The 27438-nt window shown below is 40.9% G+C and overlaps 2 protein-coding genes across 10 annotated transcripts in view; one reads left to right on the forward strand and one right to left on the reverse strand.

Moving 5' to 3' along the window:
* Window positions 1–279: 279 nt before the first annotated feature.
* Window positions 280–27414, reverse strand: CRYZL1 (crystallin zeta like 1). 9 transcript variants are annotated; one of them, XM_053386639.1, is made up of 15 exons: window positions 26272–26409; window positions 25311–25454; window positions 24057–24128; window positions 20818–20895; window positions 18879–18951; window positions 15713–15757; window positions 14639–14707; window positions 9659–9792; window positions 7933–8044; window positions 5076–5096; window positions 4264–4362; window positions 3016–3134; window positions 2049–2154; window positions 1491–1536; window positions 280–468 (listed from the first exon to the last, which is right to left on the reverse strand). In XM_053386639.1, exons 2-15 carry the CDS (start codon window positions 25311–25313, stop codon window positions 369–371), a joined length of 1077 nt encoding a protein of 358 aa, XP_053242614.1. In that variant the 5' UTR covers window positions 25314–25454; window positions 26272–26409; the 3' UTR covers window positions 280–368. The 9 variants fall into 9 exon arrangements, with proteins under 9 accessions (XP_053242614.1, XP_053242615.1, XP_053242616.1 ...); XM_053386640.1 differs by lacking the exon at window positions 26272–26409 and adding an exon at window positions 25694–25757; XM_053386641.1 differs by lacking the exons at window positions 25311–25454; window positions 26272–26409 and adding an exon at window positions 27081–27257.
* The window catches only part of ITSN1 (intersectin 1), an 87340-nt gene continuing 86796 nt past the window's right edge, over window positions 26895–27438 (forward strand). The window contains exon 1 of the mRNA XM_053386636.1: window positions 26895–26919. The gene's annotated coding sequence lies outside the window, so the exon portion shown is untranslated. The remainder of the gene's footprint in view (window positions 26920–27438) is intronic.

Raw genomic sequence — 27438 nt, forward strand, 5'->3', positions numbered from 1 at the left:
CCAGGGACACCTTTCCACCCCCATAGTGTAGAGATGGTACAAGTAAAACAAAGCACAGCAAAATGCATAAAACTGAGCGGACAAAAGGAAAGTGTTGTCTGCTAAGCACAGGAGTGACCGGGGGACGGACAGACGGCGTGCTGGAGGACCACAAATATAAGTAAACTTTCAATTGCTAACAGAAATACTCTTTTAGACATGGTAATGGGAAAAAAACCAAAGCTCTAATTTCTCCCCCAGAACTTGTAAAGAATATTCAAACAGTAATTAAAACATTAGTTGAAACTCATTGACCAATCCTTTATAAGCAGGCAATTGAGACAAAGTTCACAAATTTACACTTCACTTAAAAGCTAAGAATCTGTGCTTCAGAGCTGGATAACTTGTCTTTTTCTTGCTTCGTTCTTCTGAACCATTTCCATAGAAACTTTGGCTTCATATAATGGGATTGGATCATCCAAATGAGGCCTAAAAGAGAATAATATCTCAGAAGTGTCTTAATGTATGCTCAAAAGAAAAAAGTACACAATTCAGGACAATTGCCATAGACTTTACTTTTTAGTAATGCAAACTTTACAGCTCAAACACACTGCAAGTGTTATAGGTTGGCTAGGATTCCTGGAACAAAGAGCAGAGAAAACAGCAAATAGGAAGCAGATGTTTAATGTGCTGCATGCATTTCAAAATAGCTTTTACTAGCAGTTTAAAAGATGTGCCATTTTATATTGCTTTTGAGAACAAGTCTTCCAGCTCCTGCCCTTCTGCATCCAAAAACCCGACTGCAGTCATAGCAGACAAAGGAAAAATAAGCTTTGTCATAACCATTAGTAGAATATTAACTATTGGAAAGAATGCCTTTAGTATCTTATTCATACAAGAACAAAGACTTTTATTTAGCTGCAGTTCACAGTGGTTATTATGAATATGCACTTGGATTGTAGACAAGTATTACGCACCTGCAGAGTAAGTCTGGTCCAAACTGGATTTATTTAATGTACAGGCTAACGGGCAGATTGTATTAGAGCAATTAGGATTGCAGAGAAGAGGGCTTTCTCCAAGTCATTTCCTAAGATGGCTAATTGAAAATAAAAATAAGAATTTTGCCCAAGTATTTGATATTAATGGGTGGCATACCAAGGGCTGTTTAGAGTCATTAAAGGAGCTTGCAGTGACTTAGTGGCTCTGGTATTTATTTATTTTTAATCAACAGCTAATCCCTATGTTACTGTATTATAACGCATAGCTTCTGAAGCTGCCTTCTGTTAGAAGAGCAGTTTCTCATGCAGAATCCAGGGCTCGCTTTTTGAGAAAAGTCAGTCTGAAACCTATTGGGCTCATGGAACTGGCTTCAGGACTCTTGGAAGTTCTGGATCAATAACTACAGCCACAAAGTAGGTCTCCAGCAGCATTTTAATTATGTGGAGCTTCATAACTTATAATACTTAGATTAGTTTTTAAGCTTCCATTTCACTGTAGCACACCCAACTTACCTGAAAACACCACTGGATAGTTTCTCCATTACATCTTCTAGAATGCGTATAAGAGAATTGTTAAGAAAAACTGTGTGTACACGTGTGACTGGAGTGGATTACTAAACACACTAGCAAATCCCAACAAATCTGTTTTGAGGAAACATGGCTAGGACTGAGATGCAGATCTTTAATTTGTGAGATTGGCTTCACCATATAGACCCTGCATATCTAGGTAGAAATGCCTAGTAGTGTTTTAAAGCATTAATGTGATTTATAATCTATCCAGGTTTACTAAGCACTCTGCACAGCTTAAAGACAACAGTCCATATCCCCAGGTTTACAATCTAAAATTATATGCTTATTCTAAAATAGCAGAAAAGAAACCCATATGTATCACACTCTAAATGGCAATTAAATTCCCCATATCATGATATTTCCAGTACTATGACAGTCAGCAGTAAAGATCCCTTAGCTGTACTGAGTTCCAATATATGCAATATATGTTGCATTTCCCCCCACTCTCTTTAAAACAAACCAGTTACTTATCAATTTAAAATATAAGCATAAAAAGGATATATAAGTATTTCCCTTGTTGCATATTTGACAAATTCCACACCTCATCATTCAGGAAAGAGACTGTAGCACCTTTGAGGAAAAGGCAACGACTATCTGGAGGATCCAACTTTTTTAAAATATGAAAAACAGTTAAGCTACATTTGCCAAAACAAAAATGGCACAACCAAAGCACATTAATTATTAGTTGACATAATTTTCCTGGTAACAGGCAGTGCAAGTGATTTTCAACATATATGAAATTGGCTTCTTGTTTTACAAACATTAATGACCTGGAAGGCACAGAACAAGTAGTCATTCTGAGACAAAGACAGTTTACCTTTTAGTGCTCCAGTGTTTGATTCACACTATAGTAGCAATTTCATTTTATTTTAATTATGAAGTGTGCTAGATTATTACTGTCAAGTAATGCGGCACTTGGAGGACGCGGGTGGTGCTGTGGGTTACACCACAGAGCCTAGGACTTGCTGATCAGAAGGTTGGCGGTTCGAATCCCCGCGATGGGGTGAGCTCCCGTTGCTCAGTCCCAGCTCCTGCCAACCTAGCAGTTCGAAAGCATGTCAAAGTGCGAATAGATAAATAGGTACTGCTCTGACGGGAAGGTAAACAGCATTTCTGTGCGCTGCTCTGGTTTGCCAGAAGCGGCTTCGTCATGCTGGCCACATGACCCGGAAGCTGTACGCCGGCTCCCTCGGCCAATAAAGCGAGATGAGGGCCACAACCCCAGAGTCGGCCACTACTGGACCTAATGGTCAGGGGTCCTCTTTACCCCCCTATAGATATTAAACAGTGTTGCACCACAGTTCTATGCAAGTTTACCTGGAAATAGGTCACTTTGTGTTCAACCAGACTTACTCCCAGGTACATAGGACTGCTGCCTTAATAGTAACTTAGTTTTTACAGGCTTATGATTATCAATCATCAATGGCAGCATATTTATAGACATGGTAATTTCAGATTTTCTTCTCACCTGGAGATTTTCTTCCATGGTAACCCAATGGCCTCCAACACTGAGCAATGAAATAATGTCATGTTTGTGTGGCAGCAATTGTTGTGAAGTTACTTCATTTTCTTTACTGTATAATCTCACTAAAAAGAAGCAAAGGAAGCAAAGAAGCTAAGGAATTAAGAGTCACATTTAACTGTGTTGAACTGTAAAAAAGACTTTATGATCTGAAAATACAGTAGAGACGATGTCTGTACTTTTGTAACCCAAGGAAAGATTCAATAAAAATGTTTCATGTTTACATTATATCAATATAAATTCCCCCTTTTCTGGTCTATTTTAAAATGACTTTCTTTACTCAGAATTCTGGGCACAGCATACACTGAGGAAAAGGTTCCATTAATTAGTTTCACCTTGTCTCCTGTGAATGTTTGATGGCAGGGTCAAGTGCATAAATCAGTGCAGAAGACAGTTGAGTGGTTGCATGGTCAACCTGCACATACAGTCTTAAGTCTCCTTCCCTGGACCATTTTTAAAAAAACCCGATCAGTTTCCCTGGAATTATTTTCATCCCAACATGCTACATTGACTGAGGTTAAAAAACAAACAACCCTCAAATAAAAGGATTCCGTTGGAATTTTGGAGGTATTCATTCGTCCAAAATACTCTTTGAAAGAAAAGTGTACAGAAAACTACAGCCTGTAAGTGCCTGAAACTTGGGTACATTTTTAACTACCACGTAGGTGACACTGTGATAGGACTATGCTGTAGATCTGCTGCTGTGTGAATTCTGCAAGGAAAGGTGTACTCGGAGTGGATTGTACCTCATTTTTGTTAAGAATTAAGTTATGCAATAACACACCAACACAATATATGTAACAAACATTAAAGAAAAAGGTAGAAAAACAGAAAATATATACATATTTTGATTAGGACTACAGAAAACCTATCCTAATAAACAATATATGGATTTTAGTACTGCAGAAATTTCTCATTTGCTTCTCCAGAGGACTTTATATGCAATTAACAGCTTCACCAGCATCAATAGGTCTTCTGTACCAAATTCCATACTGATAAAATTTTCATGATTTTAACAGACAGTGCCTCACATACTAACTATAGAACCACTCCTCTGACACTATAGTATACAACAGCACTGTATAAAACTGGGTATGTTTTTGATGATACAAAGTTTTAAAAATAATAAAATACTATGGAACTGTTGGTAAATATTTTGCTGTATCAGTAAAGAGTTATGTAGCAGTTACAGACCTCCTGCGTCAAGGATGATATCCACTCCTAATCCGCCTGTCTCCTCCAAACAGCTTTCTGTCAGATCACATGTTCCATTGGTTTCATCTATAATACGAGCTAGATGGGATGGCAAGGTAATTTATAATATTTTAAGGGGGGGGGGACCAGCGCATACTTTGTATTCTTCAGACTTACCCAGAAACCAATATGTAGAATAACACGAGAACAAAACAGTTATTTTTCCTCAACAATATTTACAAAGAATGTAGAAGTGTGCAGAATTCAACAGAAAACACTTGTCAAATACTTAGGTTGCAATCCTAGTCCTGGCTGCAAAAGTAATTCTAATTACCACAGTGGGTTTTACAGACATCTCAGTGAACTTGCACAGAACTGGGATTTAAGACCAGGGACTCATTATTAGAAATATTTAAACTCTGCAGAACATAAATACTTCTATCATCAACATTCAGGCTTTGTTCAGACATAATCCTAAACTATGATTTGATTAGCCTAAATATGGTTTGCTTGAACATGTGAACCCAGCCCAGGAAACTAAATGGTAGCTTGTTCCTAGCTGACAAACCACAGCTTGTTTATGAGCCACCATGAAGGACTGCTAGGGACCACCCACCGCATCCTGTGTTTCCCACCTGCTTCGAGGCAGAATCAGGGCCCCAATCAACAAGGCTTGCTGAGGACAAGGCAGGCAGCTTCCCCTCCCCGTGTGGGGAAAGAAACAATCTGGATTTTCTTTCATGCAGTGTAAGAAATACTTGAATATAATGAAGATCGTGATTAAAAATGGCAAGGTTCTTTCTTATACTCACCTACTAATGGTTGCTTGACACCTGTAAAGTAAAATACCAAAATGAGAACTGGAACATATGAAACGGTAAGAAATACTCCAAATATTTAAATACAATGCATTTTCTTAAACACTGTGAGGCTCCTGCTGGCCTACAGGAAAGGGATGACATGGGCTGAATGGAGTCGTCTTCTTCCTCAGCTCCTAACAGTCTTTCAGTGCATGGATACCACAGCATTCTGGTCTTTATTCACCAGAAAGCCAGTGGATGGCTTCTGCCACTCCTGTTCAAAGGAGGGGTGATCTGCTACTAGGCCAGCTACATATCATTACAATTTTAACAGCACAGTATATTAAAAACAATTACTTTATTTTAAATTAATTATGATTCTATTCTTACATTTTGCTCAGTGGAATGCACTGGGGTATTTTCTAAAAGCGATTCACTGCTCCCATATTCCAAACTGGTAGCAAGTTTTAAGTAGAAATGTTCAAGCCTCTAAGCAAGTTCTCTGTGTGAAGTTAAGGCCCTTTGCTTGTTTTGAGTTTGAAGCACCTCTGTTAAAATATTTTGGACTGCAAAAATTATACAAATACATTAGAAAAGAAACTATATAATACACTGATTTGACTGTGCCAAAATAAGAGCTTATTCTCAAGCTATCAGGAATCGCTTAAAGACTTGATAGAAAACATTTCAAGCTGCATTCAGCAAAAAGTTGGGAGGCTGTTATTTGGGTCAATGTGTTCCATGTTTAAACCTCCTTGTGCTTACAAAGCACTAGCTGATATGCTCTGCTTCAATATACAAGGCCTGACTGAGTAGTAAATATTTTACAATATCCTGTTCCAATTTCAAGTCCAATCCTTCATGGTTAATTTCATGTATAGACCATTTTTAACATGGTTCAGAAGTGCAGGCTGCTTGGCTTTGGAAGTCATATTAACTAGCAATTAGCACTTCTGTTTTATTATACTGATGCTGCATAATGTGGACTGTTTTGTCACACTTCCAGGGAATTTTAAGTAGCAAGAAGAGCTACCCTCAAACTAGATTCCACACATTATATAGCAGTATCTAGAAGCTGCTCAATCAGGTATCTGCCATTTACTTTACTGCAATAGACACAATATCAGATATCAAACCAACTGTGGAACAACATTTCAAAATTAGAAGGGAAAAGGAAAAACTGTGGGGTTCTACAGAGACTGGTTTTTCAAAGCAAAAACTGAAGGTAGAAAACACTTATTCATTACTTATATGGGACTGTGATATTTTACAATTAAATGTAAGTTTTAAATGGAAGCGGTATGTGTTTTAAAAAGGACATCTGGCACCCTATAATAGCAAAGTTGACATTAGCACAGGGAGCTACTAATGGAGAACACTTTGCAGCTGCTTACCATTAAAAGAGATTTCTTAATCATGCCATGATCCATCTGTGCAAGACATTGTTTTGTCCAAATTCTGCTTGCCTCCCCTCTCTTTGCAGCTCATCTGTGGGAGGATACTGCAGGCTGCTAAAGCCCTCCACTCTGAAGTCCAAGACCAAGCTTCACCCACCATGCATGCCATTCCAACACAGCGCTTATATGAGAGATAACAGTGTGGTCCTGTCCATGAATTTATCCTTGCACCCCTGAGGAGAGCTGATATGCTTGCCAGATACTTCAGAAAACTGTTTCTCCCACAGAAGCAAGGCATGCAGAGCACATCTATCTTTTCATGTCATTCCCTGAGCTCACAATATGTAAACAAGCCGGGATAATAACGAAAATGTTTACATGTGCGCACAAGTCAGCGGTGGCTGTAGTTAGTGTTCTATTCAGCCTAACAGCTGCTGCCCTACTTATTTTTGGATGGCCAAGAGGGAAAGTAAATAAGATTAAAAATAAATCAAAGGCTGTGGAAAAAAGAAAGTCGCCTGCATTTTAAAATAATCCTCAATAATTTGTAGGTCTGATTATTGTAATACTTTGAGGGATGCGAACAATTTTGGGCTCAGGTATTGAAGTAGACATTTCAGCGTTTAATAAGAGGCTTGTAAATTTTACAAAGCTGAATGTTTGGTATCCATCTATATATAACAGGAGTTTGCAGGCCTGTTATATAAGTCCAGGTCTGCCTGACTTGTGACCCACTAAACTGAAAGTAACTCATCAGCCATGTACTATGGCCTGATATATTTTGACATCTCTCCACCCAATATTTTTGCAGTTACAGGTACAGAACCAAACAGGAGCCTTGCTGAGCCCTGGTGGGCAGCCATATATAGATGGTAGGCTGCATGTAGCTTGCTAGGTCAGATGACAGAGCTTACTGCAGCCCAATCTCCCCCCCCCAAAAGGAATAGGAATGTCAACAGCCAGCTGCATTAAGTTTCACCAACAAAGGCTTCATCTCAGTTCTAAATATTTGCCATTTATTTTATCCATCAACTGGGGAATGTACATCAATAAACACAACATTCAAAACAGCAGCACACTAAAACAGACAACAAATAAAAACTGCAGATAAAGCTCAAGTACAGTACTTAAAATACCTGGCTGGGGAAAAAATGTTTCTGCCTGATATCTACATGATAACGTTGCCAACATTGGGGAAGAAATTCTGTAACCAGGGCACAAAGGCCAAGAAAACTCTTTCCCTTATTGCCATCAGTCTCGTCTCGTCTCTGATGCAGGAGGCATTTAGAGAAGAGCACTCACAGATCACTTTAAAGTTTGGGTAGGCTGATAAGGATGTATATGTGCACTCCTTCACGTACCTGGGTCCCAAGCCAGTTAGCACTCGTGAAATGCAGACGAACATTTCAAAATAAAAACATGTGTTTTGAATTAGCTCTCTCACGCAGCTAGAACCAAACAATGTAACTCACCCACAGATGGCGTAAGCCTCTCAAGATACTGCTTGTCTTCAAGACTATATATAGTAGAAATGACTTTGGCTCCTCTGTGTTGTGCTAGCTGAATAGCGATTGTACCAAATGGCTGCAGGAGGAGAAATAGATGGAGCATGTGCATATGTTTAAATATATTGCCTTGGTACCAGTGAACTAAAATACAGAACTATTACACCCGCCTACAACTTTTAACACCAAATAGAAGGAACAAGTACATATGTTTAAAAATTGTTTGTGTATTGGTGAACTTATATACACCCACCCACCCCTTAGGACCTTAACTATGAGCTGCAATCAGATGAAGTCCCTTCCCCAATAGCTCTATCTTTAGGTTCACACACCTCATCGCTGAATATTTGGAAAGCCTGAAAATGTTGTTTCGAACACATTTCATTCAATGGGGAAATACTTTAGAATGCTTGGAAAAAAACACCATATCAGCAATAAGTCTGGTATGCTGTACATGTAGTCCAAGATACAGGGATAACTTGGAAAGTCTGGACATTTTAAATGTTGTCATTCATTGACCAAACTTCAGGTCCGGAAATCTGTTACTATGGCAGCCAGTACTCCAGCAGAGAGCAGGATAGGCCATGTTGCATGCAGATAGATGTGTGAGTTTCTTTTTTGAACACTTTACGTAGCCTTGCCTTGAGGGCTTCCAGTGCAAACGAAAGCACACATCACATTTTTTAATCAGTCTTTCATAAAATATACTGCAAATAGCTTCTGGGGAAGGGGGTTTCTCAGCTAGACCTGGATGCAGGTGCTACAGGTGGATGCATGGCTGCTGCTGCCGCCTCTCCTCCCACCACTGATGACCTCAGCAATAGCAGTTAGCAAGAAGAATCCCAGAGCTGGATAGGGTCTGCTCCAACCCTTACTCAGTGCAGAAAATCCAGAGTTGCAGCATCTCCAACTCTTTAGCCTCTGCTTGAAGACTTCCAGGGAGAGAGAGCCTACTACCCCTTTAGAGAACTGGTTCCATTGTCAAACTGCTCTTACAGTCAAAAGATTCTTCTGACGTTCAGCTGAAATCTACCTTCCCATAACTTAAAGCCAATAAATCTAGTTCCGCCCTCTGGAGCAGCGTAGGGCAAGTCTTTCCTTTTAGTATACAATAGTTCTCCAGGCATATGTTGCTATTCTCTTCTCTAGTTCCTTCAGTCTTTCCTCATAGTGGGATCCCCAAAGTGCCAAGCATAGGGCTGGTAAAGCATTCTTTCTTCCCTTCCCATCAGGTGTTAGGGAGGGGAGAAAGAAGCTTGCCTTTTGGTTGCAAGCAGAAGAGTCTCTTTTGCTGATGACGCCTGCAAAAAAAAGGGGGGGGTCCTGCCGGTGCAGTTCCCAACAGCGGACAGGCTTGTACAGCCAAATTCAGCAGGATTTTAAACCCTCCCAAGGCAGGATCATCTATCTACTTTGGCTTTGAGCCCAGTAAGGAACAGGTGAGTTCAGCCAAAGTATAATCGAGCCCCACCCTGGTACCCATCAGCTGATTTGGTGACATGAACTGAATGACAGGTGCGGGTGGTTTGGGGGGAAATGGCCTGGTGGGGAAAGATGAGACCATGGGTTCCTGATTTATCAGAAAGAGCACAGGCTATAAGACTTTTCAAGTCCATTCCAACAAGACAAGTATATACTGAATAGGAGTTTAAGAAAAGATATAATTGTTTCTGAAGTAGTTTCTTGTACCTACACTTGCTCCATCCATCACCAGAACAGTTTTTCCTGGAGTGGCGTAAGAGAGGTAATGTAGAGCTGTATATGCACGAAGACCATCACGAATGGTACCTGCTGCTTCAAGCCAGGAGACCTTTTCTGGCTTATGAGCTGTTTCATAATGCGGGGGGAGGGGGGAAAGGGAGGAGGAAGGGAGAGAGAAGCAGACAAGAGATTTTAAAAAGCAGGGCTGGCGATTGCCTACTTTTGAAACAGAACCTTAAATTTGTTGTTTAACCTAACAGACTATTACAAAAAATGGTGGTCAGTGTTCTTCCTCCCCAAAGATCAAAATTAAAAGAAACATATTGCAAAGATAGAAAAGACAGCATGGGTTTCCTCAACCCAGTCATATAAGCTTGCAACATTTTTAACAAATCTATTAGCTTTATGTTTTAAAGGGTCACCGTATTTTTATAGCATTATGTCTTGTTTCTCAGTGAAAGAAATAAAAGTCAGAATATAAACATTGGGTTGATTCAAGTAATTACTGTACATTTAAAAAAAATACTTTTTTTGATATATACATATTTTTAAGTGCTATGACAGATTATGCTTGGGAATAATATCACTTTGAAAAATGAGGCTCCTAAGACCAGCTTCAGGGTTCTAAAGCTGTTCCAAACCAGTGGAAAGTACTGTATAAAACAATAAAAAAGGGAAAGGGAAAAACCAGAACTTTATTTCGTTAAGGTGAGGTCTGGAAAGATAGGCTATTTATTAGCCTGCTTGGTTACTTAAAAAAGACATAGGGCAAGGTATTAAGTGGGGAACACAGGGCAGGATTCACCTAAAGAGCCTCATCAATGGAAGCACAAGGCTGCCATCTGTCTTACTGCAGGGCAGATTCAAAGGTAAACCATACGCAGAACGAGTCTGCCCCTGCGGCTTGATGAAGGTAGAAGCTGTCTCTCATGCCTTGTTACACTGCTGTTTCTATGGGGATATACGCTCAGTATTTATTACCCCTGCTATGCAAAAATCTCCAATTGAATCCAAACTTTGATGTCTAAAATCCCTGGTAGAGGACAAGGATCCTGAGATCACGTTAAGGGTAGCTAAATTCTGTGCGATTGCCATAAAACTTAGGGAACAAGCTGTGCTATCATAATGATTAAGGCCTTAAAAGATAATTTTAGGTTATATTTTAGTGACTAGTTTTAATTTATATATTTTTTAACTGTTGCTATATCTGTATTGTCCCTGTAATACTTAATTGCAAATTCAAATGTATCCCTATCGTGTTTTATGACTTCCTTGATATTGTATGTGGGCTGGAACTGGTCTGTGACCGAAATAATAAATTCATTCATTCAATGGAAGAACAAGGACTTCTGCTCACACAATGGGGCTTCCCCTGGGCTGTGCCCCCAAATAAATTGGCTCTAGGTTGGGAGAACCTCTCAGAACAGCAGGAAGAGAAGGGGATCATTTTATCTGACTTACACAGAAAAGCATAACACTAAATTCTGCCCAGCGTCTTGGGATATTCAAAATCAATGTGAAATGTGCAAGGAGATTCTTAAAACTACAATGAACACTTGCATGACAGGAATAGACAAACTCAGCCCTCCAGATGTTTTGGGATTACAACTCCCATCATCCCTGACCACTGGTCCTGTTAGCTAGGGATGATGGGAGTTGTAGTCCTACAGCAACTGGAGGGCCAAGTTTGGCCACCACTGGTTTAGATGGTTAAGTAATTTGGGAGCTCTTAACTCCACACCTGACTTTGTGTGTGTTGGGTCAGAGTCAAATTTATACTGGCAAGTGTTACACAGGCCTGCCTTTTCTGGAATACTCTAAGTAAATACTGCTTTCTTTTTCCAATATTCCCTACTCTCTGCCACTTCAATGTTTTTCAAAGTAAGCTTAAAAAATCAATACAAATCCAAATTACTTGAAAACCTCAATCTTGATAGCACAATTACATGACATAAGTAAGTTGAGAAAAATTAATTACCATAACATCTATTAAGAACAGAACTTGCATTTCTGGAAGGCCACAGAACACACAAAAACCTGAATATAATATAATTTATCCAGATATTATTCTAGCTGTCTATGTAAACACCACGCCAGATAGCTTTGAAACTTTTATGCCATACATCAGACCAAAATTTAGAACGGATTTGCTAACGGTGGTTTAAACTTCTTAGTTTGGGGCAGAATTCATTTCTGAACCTTCTCGAAGGGTGTAGACAATGGTGTCCAAACATTTTCAAAGAGGGCTAGATTTGATGAAGTGAAGGGCTGTGAGGGCTGACCAAAGGGCCGACCAAAGTTGTTAACCTTTTTTTAGGATTGAAGTTGTTAAGCTTTTATTATGATTTTACCCCAAAGTTGTTGACTTTGGACATGCCAGGTGTAGAGAGACTTAATCTGATCAGCCTCCTTATGTTTCATCAGTGGAAGCTTGGGTTTTGTTTAGTTTTATTCTTTGAGTCTCTTCCGTAACAGAGAGGACAAAGCCTCTTTCATTATTATGTGTATGCAGATGTTGCCACCCACTTCTCTGGGTCAGTTCCAGGAGTGGCTGCTGTCCATTGGGACTGGTAGGTTAGAAGGCAGCAAGATCAGCAGGAAGTGAAGTCAGAGCCAGTGACAGCTAGAGCCTGTAATTCCCGTTTTGTTTCCATCCTCCTCCCTGCTGAGATGAAGAAGGAAGCTGCCAGGCAGAGCTAACCTCTGGGCTAGTTGTCAGAAAGAAGGCAGGCAGGTGGGGCTTGGCTGAGGACAGGATGAGGTTGGTGGGGCAATGCTCCATTAGCTATAGTGAATATACCACCACTGGTCAGGTCCATCTCCTGAACAACATTTATTTCTATCCATATATAATTGAACAATTGACTAAGGTTCATTAACCAACTAAGATTTCTTTAACTGTGTGAACAGCCCTATGAAGGCACGAGTGCTTGCAATCCACATATTTTCGGGCAGCTGCTAGCAGTCCTTTATACAGTCGTACCTTGGTTGACGAACGTCTTGTGAGTCGAACGTTTTGGCTCCTGCAAGCCTGGGAGTGAGTGTTCCGGCTTGAGAACTTTCTTTGGAACCCAAATGTCCGGCGTGGCTTCTGCGGCTTCCAATTGGCTGCAGGAACTTCCTGCAGCCAAGCGGAAGCCGCGCCTTGGTTTCTGAACGCTTTGGAAGTCTAAAGGACTTCCGGAATGGATTCTGTTTGGCTTCCAAGGTATGACTGTATTAGAAAGGCTAGAATGCCACAAAATAGTGAGATTCTTTGTTATCCAGCAGGACTTGCAGGACTCAAACATTTCAGTATTGTTTTCCTTACTGTAGCCCCCTCTTCAATGTACTGCATGCTAATTTTGAAATTTCCCTAACTTTGAAAAAAAAACCCTACTTGTGATGCATTTCGTGGGACCTGCTGTTGGAAAAATACGAACCCTGCTGGGTTTACAGCAATGATAGTTAAAATTTCTGGGTTGTAGCCAAAGTACATAGAGTTGATTTTTTTAATGTTTCTTTTTCTGTTGTCTTTTACCATGTATTGAGTACTACAGAACATAGCTATAGTTTCAAAGGATGCCGTTCTGCTATTGAACTTTAGTTATACAAAATATTCAGAAAGGTTTGTGTTACACAAAAATATAAAGATTCCTGCAAAGGCCACAGTCGCAATCCAGCAAGGGAGACAAGGCTGCAGAAGCAGCCTCAGATGCCTGCAGTCATTGCAAAATGTAAAACTGGATGCATAACTAACTTGCATCACAAAGGCCACCCAGGACCCAATGATCTGGCACCTGCAACCTTTTAATGTACATGGCAAAGCACATCTGCACCTGGACCCCCAGTTGAGTGACTTAAGTTTACAAGACTATAGGCATGTTGGGGCTTATGACATCATTGTCATGTTGAGTAACATAAAAACAACAGACTTATGATTTTGTCTGATGCCAGATAGCAATTAAAGTTCAAAGCTGGGGGTGTGGAAAACTCCACAGGATTCGTAATTGTCTGCAATTCTTCCATGACACCACAGGCCAGGGAACAGGGCCCTGCAGCAAACACAGGGTTAATCCCTGCCCTCCCATCAGCTAATATTACCAGTGGGGGAAATGGTCTTGAGGGCTGGAGGTTGCCCACCCCTGAAATAGCATCTTTCCTAAAGGGAATGTTTCTGAAACAACATGCCCCCTATTCATGCCCTCACAAGAGGTTAGATTTGTAGATAAATTATGATGATACATTACAGTTTGGATCATAAGATTTTTTAAAAAAATTCTGTGACACAGTTCTAGATTAGCTTTCTCCAATTTGGTGCTCTCTCAAAATTTTGGACTACAACTTCCATCATCCTTGACTATTAATCAAGCTGGCTGTGGCTGATGGGGGCACTAGGGGGCACGAGGCTGGGCAAGGCTGCTCCAGATCCTTGGTTGAGTAGACCCTTCCCCTAGTGCTCATGCAACCTTTTACGGAACGGTGATAACTTTGGATTCAACCCAATGCTCTTGACCTTTTGGATTTGCATGCTACTTTTATCTATTTAGTTTAGTTTGCAAAGGCACGTTCTAACTATTGCACCAGAAGAAAACCAGGATGTCTGGCCTAGAATAATCGAAGAAGTTTGAGAAGAATGCAAAGCTCAAAGCAGGGCTGGACACTGCTTTCAGAAATGCTTGCTTTTAGAATTTAAGAGTAAATCAGCAAAAATAGTTGAGTGAAGCAACAAGAGCAATAGCTTAGGAGAAATGAAAGGGGTGAGTCAGCTCTTGTGGTTTTTCTTTGAACATTAACTCACTGAAAAGTATGTATTGCTGCAATTTCTTTAGAAGAGATAAATTGTGCAGTATTTAAGGCGTCAGTTCTGAGGACACTTCAGCATTATATGCAAATAAACTGAAATACATACAAATAAAACAAATTTGACTTTTATAAATAGTTTTTTTTGAGCCAATTGGGTTCCATGTGGTGCTTAACACAAGATACATACCTAAATAATGTTCATGAACTAGAACAACTTCACACAAACCAGACTCTTCTGAATCCAGCGGTAAAATTCCTATGAAATCAAAACAAAACCCTTCAGCTCAAACCACATATATACTGTATCACATGTCAAATAAGAATTGCATTTCTAAGGGAAAGCTATAGTCCTCACCTCACTGACCTGGGAGTAAGACCCACTGAATTCAACAGGACTTGCTTCTCACTAGATACATTTAGGATTGTGCTGTTCATCCTTAGTCTGCACATCACCTTTAGCTTCTGTCACCTCTATATAATGCAGCTGGAAGGGATGAAGCTGTAAAATTTGCAAGCTCTACCCTAAGTGTCGCTGCTGCTGTGATAACAGATTGGCTCAGACTCAAACACCTCTTCTTTGACCCTTTTATGAGAGAACTGTACAGTGCACTGTGGTACCAATGAGTGATAGTTATGGAACTCAGTATGAACATGTATTATGTGTGCAGTTCCAGGAAGCTTACTCATGTGTACATAGCAAAGCCTGCCTTAGGGCATGTTCAGACTAGCAGTTTGTTACACTATCTGCTCACAATATGGAAGTAAAGAGATGATACAGGTGGAAAGAAGTCCAAATTGCATTGGTGGATCATTTTCACATAGGTAAAGGATCACCTTAAAATAGCTAAGTTTTGATTTTACTGCTAACAATTCCTATGTATTCTTCAATACCAAATTTATCACATCAAGGCATCATGGGGTTTCTCATAAAAAGGCAAATTCAGACTTAAGATTTAAGAAATGAAAGAAATCTAAAATTTCTGTTATTTTAATTTGCTATTTGTTCGCATGTAGCCCCATGTCAACATATACAATCTGGATGCAGACGTAAGGCTCATTAGCCTCAGACATGTCACCAGCCCTTGGCCTAGCCCCTCACCTGTGTCACAGTGTTACTGGGAAGCTAAAAATATGGTTGTGCTGTCTGGGGCTGATGCCCAAAACATCTGGAGAAGGCCAGGCTAAGGAAGGCTATTCTAACCCAATGCAGCTCTTTCACTTAAAAAGTAGTCACTGCTTAGATTAAAAAACTGCAACTTACCAACTACCTCATCATTTGGTTGAAAGAAGGTCACTTTATTTCCAGCTTGAACGAAAGAAAATAAAGGGATTTAAATAAATAAAACCAAGATAAATTACTATACTTTGAAAACTGTATTTGCAAAACAACAATTTACAAGGCAAACTTCCTGCCATTCCTGATCCCCAAGCAGATGTCAGTGAAGAGGTAGTGAAAGTCCATGTTAAGCAGTAGCAGAAGGAAGGGTGTGGTGGCGCCACTTACCCCATCTCCTGGCAGCAGAGTTGCAGCTGCTTATCAGGATAGGGATGAGGGTGTCAAGGGTTCACAGAGGTCGGTGCTGTGAAAACACACCTCCAGAGCCAATGAGGTACTTCTGTTGGCAATGCCAGGGTGCTGAGCCGAGGGTGCATAAAATACAAATAAAAACACCGGTGTGTGTGTGTGTGTGTGTGCAAATTCTGCCCCTGCCTGTAGGTGTGTTTAAACAGCACTAACCTCCCTGCTGCTTTGCCCCTCCCACTATCAGGTAAGCAGCAACTCCGCTGCCAGGTGATCAGATAAGCTCTATCCCACACCATCTGCTGCTGTGTCCATGAAGGAGGAAGAAAAAAAAGGACTTTCTTTGGTTTGCCCCGAGCTTCTCATTGTTCCACTCTACTGAACTACCTGAGGTTCTAGTACTGAGGAGAAAAGCTTCTTTCTACTTTCTCTGCAACATGCATAATTTTGTGTACCTGTCAAGTCCCCCTTACAAACATTTTTTTTAATAAACTAAAAAGCTTCAAATGCAGGACAGTTGTTTCAGCCCCATAATCATTATGGTTGGTGTTTTCTGAACCTTATGTATCCTTTTTTGAAGCACAGCAACCAGAGCAGGACAGTATTCCAAATGCGATCGCACAACAGATTTGAATAGTGACATTATTATGTTGGCAGTTTTATTTTATTTGGGGTTTTTTTGCACTTGCTTACAGTGAATCACAATTGCCATTTTAATGCCCATTTACCTAGTTTGTTCTTAACCTCTTGATGTAATTAGCAAGCTTGGCCATCTCACCTTTTACCCTAACTCCAGTTCACGCTTAGTTTAATAATAGGAATCTGCCCTACATTTTTCATGGTGAAGACAGATGGAAACCATTCAGTTTCTCTATAGTCTGCTTGTTTTCCTTTAGCACACCTCTGACTCACTTGTCATTCAACTACTTCCCTAGCTGGTTTCCTGCTAATAATGTATTTAATTACATTTTTTGTTCTTTCCATTAGTGTTCTTAGCAACGTACTCCTCAATTAATTGTTTTTAATGTCTGCTTGTATTTATTTTGAGGAAGTTTGTGCTCCTTTTAGTTCTCCTCAAGACTTATGTTTTCTTGCCTCCAATAACTTCCTCAACTCTTAAAAACACTGTTAGCCACCTGGCCTGAGTGGTACCTTTCCTGATCTGTGGTATATATTCTAGCTGAGCTTCTTTAATGTGGTTTTGAATAACTTCCATGCATTCTGGAGTTATTTGACCCTCTTTGCTTTCCCTTTCAACTTCCTCAACAAACAGAAACCGGCTGCCCTGGCAGAAAGGTACTTACAAGGGAAAAAACCCAAGTGACTCTTTCAAATGAGCTGAATCACAAGGCACAGAGAAACACAAAATACCTGAAGTCATTACCAGCAGGACCTGGGAAAAAGCTCTTTTGACCCTAAAGCACAGGCAAATCAACACTCTCATACAATTATTATTATTTTTTTATTAAATTTGTATACCGCCCTATACTTGCAGATCTCAGGGCAGTTTATGAGAAGATCATAACATAGAAACACAAAATATATAACAACAAACAAGAAAAACTCAATAATCTCCCCCCTCCCCAACACATTTTAAAAGGGCATTCATTGGATGTTAATCAGCCAAAGGGAAGTGTAACTGGGTGTATCTGCATTCCACTCAGGATCCTATCCCTAGTTCCTAATTTCTTAGAGCAGGGCTACACAACATGTGATACAAGAACCAAGAGTTTGATAAAGCTCCTGTTTATTCTGTCTATCTAGGACTGTGAAAGCAGTCAGGGCTCTGTTTGACTTGGTAGATCACAGGTTGGGCAGGTCTGTCTGAGAAGAGTGGGGTGAAAAGAAACAGCCAAATGCAAAAGCAACTCCTTCCTAACTTCTACCAGCCTCAACCAATGCAAACTTAGTTGACAGGAGGGTCCAGTTTAGGAGACCACCTGGAAGGGATGGTTTCTCACCTCTGTCTGAGCCATAATAAAGCAGAACGGCATCAGACCATAGAACAGACTCTGGGGTTTTCCAGATGTTCAGAGATCAGGAATGCTTCAGTGGAGCCTGGAGGACACTGTCACTTCACAGCAAAAAGGGCTTGAACCACATTTGGAAAAGGAATCCTGTCGTGTCCTTTGGTAAAAGTCTTTAATAATGGACAAGATGGCAGGGGATGAAAGGAAAAGGAACTCTAATGCCTTTCCTTGCCACCCAATTCATCACTGAGCTTGCTGTGTTTGCAGAGGGCAGAGCAAGGTCAGGTCAGCTTCTCTGCTTGTGAGATGAATTAGTAGGGTGTAGATCTCTGTGACCCCTCCCCCATTCTGTCATATGACCAGGAAACAGTAGCCAACATAGAGCTCTTGCAGATTCTGCATGTTTTATTCTTCTTGCCTTGGGGTTCTTTTAATGGGGAGAAGTTACAGAAACACACTGTCCCCTCTCTCCCAAAGCTTGTAGGTGTCTACTCATGTATTTTGCTCAGCCATGTGCCAAGTCACTTCTTTGCCTCTCTTCAGATGTAACAGAATGCCATAGATGAAAGTCCTTGACCTCAACAATAAGGTGAGATTTTCATACTCTCACAGTTACAGAACCCATAAGACGTGTTAATACTTTCCAGGAATTCACAAACAAAATATTTATATAGAAGAAAGTAAACGGAAGCACTCAGGAATTCAAGTGGCCCCAATAAACCCAGCCATTAACAATCAGCATAGTCCCACTGTGGCTTGTTTCTTTGCCACACTGTAACGTGACCGAATGTCAGGAGAAGGTCACAGAATGTTAAGAACTGGGTTTCATCTTGAGAAGATTAATGGGGTTCAATGTTGTATAGTACAAATAATGTTTACAAGGCATTTTTCATTGCCAAAGAAAACAGCAACATTATACTAATTAGTATACTCACTCTCCAACACAACACCAGCAATTTCCCTCCCAACAGGTAGAATCTCCTTCTTGATCTTGATTTCTGACAAAAGCTAAGTCAAATAATGGTTAGAATGCCTACTGTAAAGAATAATAAATGTTGAGAGCATATTAGTACAGTAAAATGCTATTACGGCCTCCCACCAAACATTTAATGGCAGATTAATACAGTATAGTCCAGTAAGGCTGAAATCATACACACATTTTTCTTGAAGTAAGTTCCACAGGAATTTAGAGTAACATGATTAGGATTGCAGTATAAATCTTACACATTTGAAAAATACTAACTTGACTGTGCTATGAAACCCCAGGTCTGTACAGTTACCATGTTCTGTCTTCTCTATGTACAAAAATGATTAAAAAATGATTTAGTAGTTTAGTTATTTATCTAATTATTGAAATGCTATGAAAATGTCACACACAACATCCTTTGCTTTTAATAATTTTAATAAATCACGTCATAATGGCAGTAACACTTGGCAAATGCCTTAATTTTCCTTGCTTTGTTCCCCTATTTTATTTTTTCTTCAATACAAGATAAAACGGTTCATGTTATGGGCAGGCCAGATATCCCTCTAAAGCAAAAAAACCTGCACTAACAAATAAAAGAAAAATCAAACATAAATCCGTTTTTAATTTTTAAATTATGTATTTTTTTTAAAAAAACATAGTAAGCTAGATGAGTTCTAAGAGGCAGGTAAATGTAATAAGAAAGGTCTTTATGCTGCACACATTTGTATATTTAGCACAGCACACTAGCTCTAATCCCAGAAGCGATGGGGTACATGTTGTCCAACTGATTTCTGTAACTATGGGACCATAGAACTAACCAGCGTACCCGAGGGGGTGCTTAGCTTTAAGTGTGGGCAGATAGCATTCACTTAGGCCTCTATTAGAGCCAATTTATATGCAGTCCTGGGAATGGCGCTTGATCCAGCCTGGTAGCTGAAGGAGGCATAACATGTAGAGAAAGGATCATCCTTGAAATTATCATTCATAATGTGGAGAATCTCCACACCAACAGCAAACGTTTGTAGCAGTGGGGCGCAAACTTTGCAGGAAACAAGGGCAATTCACTGTCAACCATGTCTATCGTGTGGGCCAACTCTAACAGGGATTCTACCCCCCCACCCCCGCAGCTAGTAATGGCTGTAGTGCAGGGGTCAGCAAACTTTTTCAGCAGGGGGCAGGTCCACTGTCCCTCTGACCTTGTGGGGGGCTGGGCTATATTTTGAAAAGAAAAAAAAAAAAGAATGAATTCCTATGCCCCACAAATATCCCAGAGATGCATTTGAAATAAAAGCATACATTCTACTTGTGTAAAAACACGCTGATTCCCAGACCGTCCACGGGCCGGATTTAGAAGGCGATTGGGCCTGATCTGGCGTCCGGGCCTTAGTTTGCCTACCCATGCTGTAGTGGTATGGAAGCCAGCCATTTGGGTCTTAGAACCCCCTCCTTCATTTATACTACTGTTTTACATAGTTGAATAAGGTAGATTTCAGTAAAAGGTGATCCTTTAGTAGAAAAGGGGCACCTTATATAAATAGCAGTTACTTTAACTGTTGGACCAACATATGACTTGGAAGTAACCTCCACTGAGCATTGTTGATTTCCTTCTGAATAAACGTATAGAGAGTTATGCTGTAAATTATAAGGGTGCCTCTGTTACCTTATGCCAGGGATGGGAACCTGTGGCCCTCCAGATGTTGTTGGACCTCAACTCCCCCCATCCCATGCTGGCTGGAGCTCAAAAATGGGAGTCGGAGCCCAACCACACTTGGCGGGTCACAGGTTCACCATCCCTGCCTTATGCAAACAAAAATGCCACCAAAATGGGTTAACAGCATTTTGATGTATTTGAATCAAAGAGCAGGTTCATAGGTTCAACTTTCCATGAAGTAAAATAATACAAGTACCTTATCATTGATCCGACTTAGAGCACAGGCTTTCACTTGCACTTTCACATAGTTGTCTCTTGTGACAGGAAGGTTATCCTAAGATTGAATTGACATGATTCACCCACTATAGGACATGTAAGTATGTCACAACTAGGTATTTCAGCTTAACTGATTTTGTGGATAGAGTTCTTCCCTTCCCTTAGATTACAGTGAGAAAGACAGCTTAGCGATAGAGTATCAGCTTTGTATACAGGAAGTCCCAGATTCAACCTCCTGCATTTTCATGTCGGGCTGGGACTCAACCCCATGTGAAATCCTGGAAAGCTGTTGCCCATCAGTGTAGACACTACTTAGCTAGTGAGGCCAATGATATGACTCAGCAAAGCAGCTTCCTCTGTTCCTATGCACTGTGTTGCAATCCTACCCTGCAAAGTTTTAAAGCTACTTAGAAGATTATGTATGAGTTACGTCTAGGGAATGACTTTAGTAACAATACACAGAATGCAACACACACACAAATGAACTAAATTCTATGGAAATCTTATGCAGAGTTCTTCTGATTCAGGCAGTTAACTCAAAGTTTCCAAGTCACTTTCCTCTTTGAGAAGGAAGTGAAAAAGTTACCTTATAATAAATCCAGAAAAGGGATGCTGTACTATATGCAATTATTACAATAGGTTGTAAATTATAAATAAGTAAAAAAACCTTTTACAATTCTGATTGTATTTCTGATATTCTTTTCTCCATCTTAGGCTCCAGTCATGAACACATACATATATAGGGGTTGTTCTGTCAGTCAAAAGTGGAATGCATGTTTTAATATTTCTGGTTCTGAAACTATTTTCTCATGTATTTTGTTAACTGGATTGAGAAACAAATTTAAAAAACCCAGTTACTGCACTCAGATGTTTCAAAGTTAAAAAAAGGTAATTTGTTTGTTGTATAATTTCCCCACTTTGAAAAGCTTTAAGTCAAATCTGAGTTTTTCTTCATAACTCACAGCCAACCCATAGTTTGACAACCAGGGCTGTTGTTCAGGCTCATACTCTGAGTCCTCACATAGTCCACTTTCTCATGTCATGATTTAGGCAGACCATAGTTTATAATTAGATCTGAACCAGACAAATACAAGTCTAATACAAGATAGTACAAGAACACTTGGCTAGTCTAGATGTATTCAAGTCTCCAGGGCCAGATGAACTGCATCCAAGAGTATTAAAAGAACTGGCAGATGTGATTTCAGAACCACTGGCAGTCATCTTTGAGAATTCCTGGAAAACAGGCGAAGTCCCGGCAGACTGGAGGAGGGCAAATGTTGTCCCTATTTTCAAAAAGGGGAAAAGAGAGGACCCAAATAATTACCGCCCAGTCAGTCTGACATCAATACCAGGGAAGATTCTGGAGCAGATCATTAAGCAAACAGTCTGTGAGCACCTAGAAAGGAATGCTGTGATCACCAATAGTCAGCATGGATTTCTGAAAAATAAGTCATGTCAGACTAACCTGATCTCGTTTTTTGACAGAATTACAAGCCTGGTAGATGAAGGGAACGCAGTGGATGTAGCCTACCTTGATTTCAGCAAGGCATTTGACAAGGTGCCCCATGATATTCTTGTAAAGAAGCTGGTAAAATGCGGTCTTGACTATGCTACCACTCAGTGGATTTGTAACTGGCTGACTGACCGAACCCAAAGGGTGCTCATCAATGGTTCCTCTTCATCCTGGAGAAGAGTGACTAGTGGGGTGCCACAGGGTTCTGTCTTGGGCCCGGTCTTATTCAACATCTTTATCAACGACTTGGATGATGGACTCAAGGGCATCCTGATCAAATTTGCAGATGACACCAAACTGGGAGGGGTGGCTAACACCCCAGAGGACAGGATCACACTTCAAAACGACCTTGACAGATTAGAGAACTGGGCCAAAACAAACAAGATGAATTTTAACAGGGAGAAATGTAAAGTATTGCACTTGGGCAAAAAAAATGAGAGGCACAAATACAAGATAGGTGATACCTGGCTTGAGAGCACTACATGTGAAAAGGATCTAGGAGTCTTGGTTGACCACAAACTTGACATGAGCCAACAGTGTGACGCGGCAGCTAAAAAAGCCAATGCAATTCTGGGCTGCATCAATAGGAGTATAGCATCTAGATCAAGGGAAGTAATAGTGCCACTGTATTCTGCTCTGGTCAGACCTCACCTGGAGTACTGTGTCCAGTTCTGGGCGCCACAGTTCAAGAAGGACACTGACAAACTGGAACGTGTCCAGAGGAGGGCAACCAAAATGGTCAAAGGCCTGGAAACGATGCCTTATGAGGAACGGCTAAGGGAGCTGGGCATGTTTAGCCTGGAGAAGAGGAGGTTAAGGGGTGATATGATAGCCATGTTCAAATATATAAAAGGATGTCACATAGAGGAGGGAGAAAGGTTGTTTTCTGCTGCTGCAGAGAAGCGGACACGGAGCAATGGATCCAAACTACAAGAAAGAAGATTCCACCTAAACATTAGGAAGAACTTCCTGACAGTAAGAGCTGTTCGACAGTGGAATTTGCTGCCAAGGAGTGTGGTGGAGTCTCCTTCTTTGGAGGTCTTTAAGCAGAGGCTTGACAACCATATGTCAGGAGTGCTCTGATGGTGTTTCCTGCTTGGCAGGGGGTTGGACTCGATGGCCCTTGTGGTCTCTTCCAACTCTATGATTCTATGAAATTATGGTGTGTTCAAACTATAGTTCACCTGCATGCAGCACTTGGAAATCCACTTCAAAGTATGACTTCTAATTCTGCCTAAATACAGTTTTATGCTAACCAGGAAGGAAGGGAATCTAAGCTTGAGACATAAAGTGGAGCAGGCAAGTCCAAAGCACACCCCAATGGCCAAACCATGGGTTGGCCATTATGGGTTGGCCACTGAGATGGGATGGCATTTAGATGTAATGCTAAACCATGGTTCAGAATTACAAGAATAAGTCTAGAAGTCTCTTCTGGAGCTAGTGCAAGGAGAGTGGAAGTTTCTGCTGTTGTTTTAGGTTAACTTTAGCTTAGCTGTTTAGCTTAAACAGAAAACTGTGGTTCGTCTTAACACTTGGCTGTATCAAGACATTTTATAAACTATAGTTTGAAGTTGGCTTCTTTCAACTAGCCACAGGTTGTCCAAGATCACATGAGATGGCAAGCTGTAATTATTCTAAAACAAATTATGGCATCACATATTTTAGATGTGTATGCAGTCTTATATTTCTTTAAGCAAATAACTTACCTTTTCCAGGAAAACAAAAGTGGGCTCTTCTCCAGATGAATTCTGCTGCCAATATAAGCCTTTCATTCCGACCTTTAAAATATAGAGCGGGAAATGAAATACCTAAATACGAATTTAGGCCAATATCTAACTCATCAGTTCTGCTAACACAAGCACTTTGAACTTAGCAATTAAACTTCCTCTTCCTCTCCTTGTGCCCCTGTCCCACAAATCTGTTCTGGAGCGTTGCAGGAAAACCCAGAACAAATTAGGTGAGAAAGTTTGGTTGCTCTGCCAAAAGTGCTTGCACTAGGAACTGTTTCATTAGATACTTCCAAGTGTTTCTAAATAGATTTTAAATAAAAGACTTTATATGTTTTGTATAAATTTAGAGATCACAGATAAAATCTGTGTTATTACCATTGTTTCTGATAACTGAAAGAGCAATCAAAAGAGGTGAATTTTTAAAACTTCCTGTTATAATATTGTATTATTATCCATTAGAAAGATACGTCACCTCATAACATCAGCTCCACAGAAAAATTATGCTTCTGATTATGCCCCCATAGCTCAGTTGGTAGAGCATGAGACTCCTAATCTCAGGTTCGAGCCCCATGTTGGGCAAAACTTTCTTGCATTACAGGGGGTTGGACTAGATGACCCTTGTTGTCCCTTCCAACCCTACAATGATTCTATGATTGAGCAATACAAGCAACATTTTTCTTATTGGAAAAGCCTGCTTTAGTAATGTAAGTCTTGATCAGCAATTATCAATGAACCCTGATAAACTTCTAAGTACCAGTAACTCAAAGGTTCTTCCGATCACAGTCTGAAAAACATTTATCTGTTTCTTTTAATTTCCTTCCCTAATTCAAAGATACTTCACGAATATACATTGACTTCTTAACCATGGAGTAGTTTATTACATTACAGCACGCTGGGTTTAGTTCTGGGAAATCTAAGAAAGAAACTCATTTACTAGCTTTAGGGAAATCTGTTTCATTTCACTCATCTGAAAAATGGGAACAACACTAAGTTGATTCAGGTTGCATTATTACACTCACTTACCAAGGAGAAAGTCTCATTGTACTCAATGGGACTTAAGTCTTAGAAAAAATATATAGGACTGCACTACAAGAAATTGAAAATTAATTGTAAAACATTTCTGTAGAATTTTACCACAAACTCAAACCTTTTTATTTTTATGATCACCATTTATTCCAATGGAATGAACAACTTTTACCCAGAAGTATTCTCAGCTTGGCTAGTACCTACCATAACTGATCTTTTTTCTTAAAAGCACAAATCCTGAAGAGCATTGAGTATATTCTAAGGTGTGCTCAGTTTGTATTATTCAATGCCCAAGTCTAGCCAACCATCTGTATAAGCATAGTTCGTCCAAAGCAAAACCACAACTCTCTGCAGACAAACGGATGCAGAAAAAATGAAGTGATGGTATGGTATGGTACTTGAAGACTACAGATAGGAGCAGCTTGTGATGGGACTACTAATTATATAAAATATGCATATATATACACAAGGATATGGAAGGTGATGTATGCACTGTCACACAAAGCACCTAATATAATTTGTAAATCTGAGCTATTTTGTTCTAATGGTAAAGATGGCCCACTTAGTAAGGATTATTTATCTGAAACCTTTACTGTTTCTTGTGCATTTCATTCATCCTCAATCCAGTAACTCCTCAGCTTCCCTCCCTCTCTTAAGCAGATATCCTATTTTATTCTAAGCAGGCCCATCTGGATTTTATTGGTCAATAAGATCTACCTGTGGAGCCACTCTTCTGGATTCACCTAACCTCAGATGGGAAGGGGGCTGTGAGTCAAACAAGGCTTTTCAGTTGTAGGCCTTGTTTTTTGCACATTTGCCAGACACTGGGCTTAATGCCTTTTCAGCACCAGGTGAAGTCCTTTCAATTTGTGCCAGCCTTTTAGACATTTTACACAATACTACTCAAAGCACATTTATTCAAAGTTTCAGCTGAGTTCCATTCAATGGGACTCACTTTCTAATTAAGTGTGCCTCTCTAAGTGAAGCATTGCTGGTGCATTGTGTTTTGCTTTAGCAATCGCTGGCATGTTTTGGAAACTCCACTTTTTAAATTGTTTTATCCTATTACTGCATTTCAGTTTACGCTTCAGCTCCATTCTGAAGAGAAGGGTATAAACGTTCTCAAAATAAACCGGTGCAAAACAAAATAACCAAATGTCCCTACCACAGCGCCAGCACTTTACTGGGTCTCTTAAATGCAAAACTGCAAGATCTTGATTTTCCACCACCAGCTAAAGGGAAGGATATGAGATGAGCAATAGCTGCAGGGAACCTCCCGAGCTCAGGAACCTCGCCCTTCTTTAGCAAGTGCGGATGCTGAGCTGCTACGGGAGGTCAAAGAAGGGCGGCTGCACGTCCCGAGGGCTGAAGGCGCCACAAAGATCAGCGCTGCTCTGCTCGCTCCCTCTGCCTCGCGCGCCCAGCCCCTTGCCCCGCAGAAGAGACCCGGGTGGTTGTCATGACAAACCCATTACCTCTTCTTAGGCCCCTCTCTCTGATTCTCGCGGGAGCGCGAATCCTAGCTTGGAAAGCCTTAGAACGGAGCAGCGCAGAAACGCAGATCCCAATAGGCCAAAACGGCTGCCACTCTATACGGGGGGCGGGCGACAGAGGGAAAAACTAGAGGAGCCCTCCGGAGCGGCGTGCTCTAATAGCTTATCGACGGGAGTTCCTGGCCTGTTAAAACTACAATTCCCAGCAAGCCTTGCAGCACGGGTTGCCTCATTGGTCCCAGCATGCAGCGCCTCTCCAATTATTGAGTGGGCAATAAAAAGCCGTATTAGGCGTGTGAGAGACAGAATAAGGATGGGAGGCAAGTCAGCTTCGCCGCGGTCTCCTTTCAATAAGCATGACTTTCGGAACACCAGGCGTGCTTCTTTCTCGTCACATGCAGCCTCGCTCGGTTCCCCTTCGTTCACACAATTGCTACGAGCCCGTGCGAAACTTGCGCGCCCTCTTCGGCTTTCCCCTCACCTCGCGCCCTTGGGCTTATCTCCTCTTTCCCAGAGCGCGCTTTCGGCGACCAACTCGGCGGAATGTTCCCCTCTCCTAATGGTGGCTGGGCGCGTCCGTCATCGGGAGAGGGGTGGGATCTGCGGGCTGGGCGAGGGCTTGGTTGGCTGCCTCGGGATTTGCGCCTCTCTTCGGGTTGCGCAGTCAGGCGGCGGGTGTGCGAGAGAGGGAGAGCCGGGCAGGTCGCTCCTCTCTCTTTCCCTCTCTCCGCCCACACGCGCCTCCCCCACCCCACTCCGCCCGAGACAGCGGCGGTGACTCTGAGGCGGCGGCGGCGGTTAGACCAAGAGCAGACGCGGGCGGGGATGGTGCGTCTCGG

The sequence above is a fragment of the Podarcis raffonei genome, chromosome 4 (assembly GCF_027172205.1).
Source record: "Podarcis raffonei isolate rPodRaf1 chromosome 4, rPodRaf1.pri, whole genome shotgun sequence".
Classification (NCBI taxonomy): Eukaryota; Metazoa; Chordata; class Lepidosauria; order Squamata; family Lacertidae; genus Podarcis; species Podarcis raffonei.

Coding starts and splice junctions, on each gene's coding strand:
- CRYZL1 (XM_053386639.1), bottom strand. Junction 20,896..24,056: donor CTTTTGTTTTCCTGGAAAAG/GTAAGTTATTTG, acceptor ATTCAATCTTAG/GATAACCTTCCTGTCACAAG. Junction 15,758..18,878: donor TGCTGGTGTTGTGTTGGAGA/GTGAGTATACTA, acceptor CTTTCGTTCAAG/CTGGAAATAAAGTGACCTTC.